The sequence below is a fragment of the Triticum aestivum genome, chromosome 6D (genome assembly GCF_018294505.1).
Source record: "Triticum aestivum cultivar Chinese Spring chromosome 6D, IWGSC CS RefSeq v2.1, whole genome shotgun sequence".
NCBI lineage: Eukaryota > Viridiplantae > Streptophyta > Magnoliopsida > Poales > Poaceae > Triticum > Triticum aestivum.
Genome location: NC_057811.1, coordinates 91,307,813 through 91,312,850, shown reverse-complemented (window position 1 = coordinate 91,312,850; position 5,038 = coordinate 91,307,813). Strand labels below are relative to the sequence as shown.

The window sequence follows — 5,038 nt, the reverse complement described above, 5'->3', positions numbered from 1 at the left end:
CACGCACACAGTTGTTTTGGTAGGTACTGATTTGATTGATCGAATTAATGTACGATGTTGTTTTGGCGAAGTGCCGGCTTCATTGAGTTAATGGACACGTCAAATGGCCGGCCAAAATCGGTTGCGGTTGAGAGAAAGATTGCATGTAAAACGCTCGCGGGCGTAATATATGATTTGATAATGGATTTATGAGAAGTGAGGCGAGGCTACCAACTCCCCGTTAAGAGTAAAGAAGATTTGATGGCACCACATATCAGGCCTTACATATTATATATGTGCGTGTATTATATTAGAATTAATGACTCTTTAATTACTAATAAATATTTATATCTTTGTTTTTCCGTGGCAACGTAAGGACACTCACCTAGTGATCAACAAACATTAATGTAACACCAACTATAGATGATAACATTTATATGAGAAGGAATCGGTCAATCTCTAATTAATCTCTACAAATATTTGATGGCAGCACATATCAGACATTACATATTATATAATATGTGTGTGTATCATAGTAGGATTGATGACTCTTTAATTATTGATAAATATCTATATCTTTGTTTTTCGGTGCCAACGCAAGGACATTTACCTAGCGATAAACAAACATTAATGCAACGCCAACCATAGATGGCACTCGTGCATTAGTGTACGACCAGAAGATATGATACGAATTGATTAACCTCTCCCTTGGCCAAAGAACCGCTAGCTCACGCGTATATATATAATTATACGAACACCATCACACAACACACAAAGCATCCATCGACCAAAAAGACAACACCGTCTAGAACAAGAGGATTAATTAGGTAAGCCAGTCATTCACCATGGCACATGCTAGGAACAACACGCAATTTCTGTGCTTGGCCGTAGCTCTTCTAGTCACGTTGGCCTCCTTGACCTGCAACGCCAAGGGTATGTAGAGTAGTATTTCTTACTACGTGATGCTTCATTCTTCCATTGTTTCTTTCATACCAAACAGCCACGTACTAATTGTTTGTCCCTTCTTTGCGTGCGTGTGCGCATGCAGACACAGATCCTAACACATACAGTGAATCTGTGTCGAAATGCAAGAGACCGATGGATGATTATGGCATGCGCAACTGCAACAAAGTATATTGTGCAAGGAACAACACGGAAACTAACATATACTGTCAATCTATGTGGGAATGCAACAGACCAGTTCATGATTATGACCAGCGCAAGTGCCGAAAATTCTGCGTAAGCATGGGCTACGACTACCTCAGGAGCTATTGTGAGCACCACCCCTACCATAAGTAATCTCAATTCGATGACTTTGGGTGATATCTGGATGATGATGCTTGTCATGTGCTACTTACAGAAGCTGTAGCTGTTTGTGTGTGTGTGTGTTCATCTCATCCCATTGTAATAACCAAAGCAGTTCATCATTACTGTTCGTGGAATAAACATGATTTCCCCGCAAAAAAGGAAGAATAAATATGAGTAGTTTCTGTCACACCCACCGTGACTCAGTGCAGAACTTGAAAGAAGAAGAAAGCACGAGAAGTAGCCTGGGCTTGCTAAGCCGTGGACGACGGGATGGCGACAGAAAAAAGCCCAGACCAAAGCCTAAAGTGTTGGCCCGTATGTAAATTGAGTGGAAGAGAGGGCATCAGCCGAAGGGCGCGGGAGCTCCTAGACGACGCTTCAGGCGCCCCTTCGCCGAGGTGGAGCACGCAGCCACACTCTTGGGCCCGATCCAAACACACGCTCGCTGGCTCAGTCAGGTCGGTTCGGTTGTTGACTGGTCGTTGGGTTCGCTGCTGACTGGTCAAGCTTGACCGGTCAACCATTGACTTTAAAAAATTAAATCATTTTTTGGTAAAAAAATAAAAAAAATCATGAATTAAAAATGTACATGAATTTTCAAAAAGTTCATCAAATTTGAAGTTCATCGTTTTTTAGGAGTTCACACATTTCCAAAAAAATCATAAATTTAAAAAGGTTCATCATTTTTCAAAAAGGCGCAAAAATAAAAAAATACATTGATTTTGAAAATAATTTCACACATTTAAAGAAGGCAAAGAAAATAATAAAAAAATTCGAATAAAACATTAAAAGCATCCATGGACCAAAAGACAACACCGTCCAGAAGAAGAGGATTAATTAACTAGCCAGTCATTCGCCATGGCACATGCCAGGAACAACACGCAGTTTCTGTGCTTGGCCGTAGCTCTTCTAGTCATGCCGGCCTCCCTTATCCTGCAACGCCAAGGGTATGTAGAGTACTATTTCTACTACGTGATGCTTCATTCTTTCTTTCACATGGAACACACGTATTAATTGTTCGTCCTTTTTGTGCGTGTGTGCGTGTGCATGCAGACACAAATCCTGACATATACCATGAATCTATGTGGGAATGCAAGAGACCGGTGCATGGTTATGACCAGCACAAGTGCCGAAACTTCTGCGTAAGCAAAGGCTACGACTACCTCAGGAGCTATTGTGAGCACCACCCCTACCCGTATTGTTGTTTTTTTGGAAATGGAGGTATACCCCCGGCCTCTGCATCATGATGATGCATGCGGGCCTTTTATTAAAAATCCAGAAAGTATCATCATAAAGGTCTTACAGCTCGCAAACGGAGCAAAACTGAGTGCCATAAGTAATCTCTTCGATGACTTTGAGGTGATATTTGGATGATGATGTTTGTTATGTGCTACTTAGAAAGCTATAGCTGTTTGTGTGTGTGTGTGTTGGTCTCATCCCACTGTAATAACCAAAGCATTTCATCATGATTGTTCGTGGAATAAAGATGACCCCTAAAAAAAGAGTAGTTTCTATCACAACCACCATGACTCAGTGCAGAGCAGGAAAGAAGAAGAAAGCACCAGAAGTAGCCTGGGCTTGCTGGGCCGTGGATGATGGAATTGCGACAGAAAAATCCCAAACCAAAGCCTAAAGTGTTGGCCTGTACTTAAACTAAGAAACAGAGGGCAGCAGCCGAAGGGCGCGGGAGCTCCTAGACGACGCTTCTGGCGCCCCTTCGCCGAGGTGGCGCACACAGCCACACTCTTGGGCCTGACCCAAACACACACTCCTGACTCCGTCAGGTTGCTTCGGTTATTGACTAGTCGTTGTGTTCACTGCTGACTGGTCACGGTTGACCGGGCAACCATTGACTTAAAAAAATTTAAAACGTTTTTTTGTAAAAAAATAAAAAACCATGAATTAAAAAATGCACTGAATTTTCAATAAAGTTTATCAAATTTCAAGAAGTTCTTTGTTTTCTAAAAAAGTTCACAAATTTACAAAAAAGCTCATAAATTTTTATGGAGATATGTTTTTAAAAAGCGCAAAAATAAAAAAATACATCGATTTTGAAAAGAATTTCACACATTGAAAGAACGGAAAGAAAATAACAAGAAAAACTGAATTAAGCACACAAAGCATCCATCGACCAAAAAGACAAATACCGTCTAGAAGAAGAGGATGAATTAGCTAGCTAGTCATTGGCACATGCCACGAACAACACACAGTTTCTGTGCTTGGCAGTCTCTTCTCGTCATGTCGGTCTCCCTCTCCTGCATCGCCAAGGGTATGTAGAGTAGTATTTCTTAATACGTGATGCTTCATTCTTCCATTCTTTCTTTCACATGGAACACACACGTAGTAATTATTCGTCCATTCTGTGCGTGCGTGCGCATGCAGACACGAATCCTGACACATACTGTGAATCTACTCCCTCCGTTCCTAAATATAAGTCTTTGTAGAGATTTCACTATGGACTACATACGGAGCAAAATGAATGAATCTACACTCTAAAATGCATCTACATACATCCGTATGTGGTTCATAGTGGAACCTCTTCAAAGACTTATATTTAGGAATGGAGGAAGTATGTGGGAATGCAAGAGACCGGTGCATGATTATGAGCAGTGCAAGTGCTGAAACTTCTGCGTAAGCAAAAGCTACGACTACCTTAGGAGCTATTGTGAGCAGCACCCCTACCCGTATTGCTGTTGCCTTTAGTAATCTCAATTTGATAACTTTGGGATGATATCTGGATGATGATGCTTGTCATGTGCTACTTAGAAAGCTATATCTGTTTGTGTGTGTGTTCGTCCCATCCCATTATAATAACCAAAGCATTTCATCATGACTGTCCGTGGAATAAAGATGATTTCCCCGCAAAAAAGAAAGAATAAAGATGAGTAGTTTCTGTCACAACCACCGTGACTCAGTGCAGAGCCGGAAAGAAGAAGAAAGCACCAAAAGTAGCCTCGGCTTGCTCGGCCATGGACGACAGAAAAAGCCTAGAGCAAAGCCTAAAGTGTTGGCCTGTACTTAATTGAGTGAAAGAGGGGGCAGCGGCCGAAGGGCACGGGAGCTCCTAGACGGCGCTTCACGCGCCCCTTCACCGAGGTGGTGCACGCAGCAACACTCTTGGGCTCGACCCAAACACGTGCTCGCTGGCTCGGTTGTTGACTGGTCATTGGGTTCGCAGCTGACTAGTCATGGTTGACCGGTCAACCATTGACTTAAAAAAATAAAAATGTTTTTTTGGTAAAAAATCAAAAATTCAATTAAAAACTGTACATGAATTTTCAGAAAAGTTCATCAAATTTTAAGAAGTTCATCGAATTTGGAAATAAGTTCATCAATTTTTCTAAAAATGTTCACAAATTGACAAAAAAGGTTCATAAATTTGAAAAAACTTTATCGATTTTTTTAAAAAGCAAGAAAATTGAAAAAAATACATCAATTTTGAAAAGAATTTCACACATTTAAAAAACGCAAAGAAAATAACAAAAAAATCGAATAAAACACACAAAGCATCCATCGACCAAAAAGACAACACCGTCTAGAAGGATGGATTAATTAGCTAGCGAGTCATTCGCCATGGCACATGCCAGGAACAACACGCAGTTTTTGTGCTTGGCTGTAGCTCTTCTGGTCATGTCGGCCTCCCTGTCCTGCAACGCCAAGGATATGTAGAGTAGTATGTCTTACTACATGATGCTTCATTCTTCCATTCTTTCTTTCACATGGAACACACACGTAGTAATTATTCGTCCAT

General features: G+C 41.0%; 1 protein-coding gene across 1 annotated transcript; it reads left to right on the top strand.

Annotated features, from left to right (window-relative positions):
• The first annotated feature begins 771 nt into the window (after positions 1-771).
• LOC123141424 (uncharacterized) lies at positions 772-1,445 on the top strand. The gene is made up of 2 exons (XM_044560579.1): positions 772-912; positions 1,028-1,445. The coding sequence occupies exons 1-2, from the start codon at positions 825-827 to the stop codon at positions 1,276-1,278; spliced, it is 339 nt and encodes a 112-aa protein (XP_044416514.1). The 5' UTR covers positions 772-824; the 3' UTR covers positions 1,279-1,445.
• Positions 1,446-5,038: the final 3,593 nt, after the last annotated feature.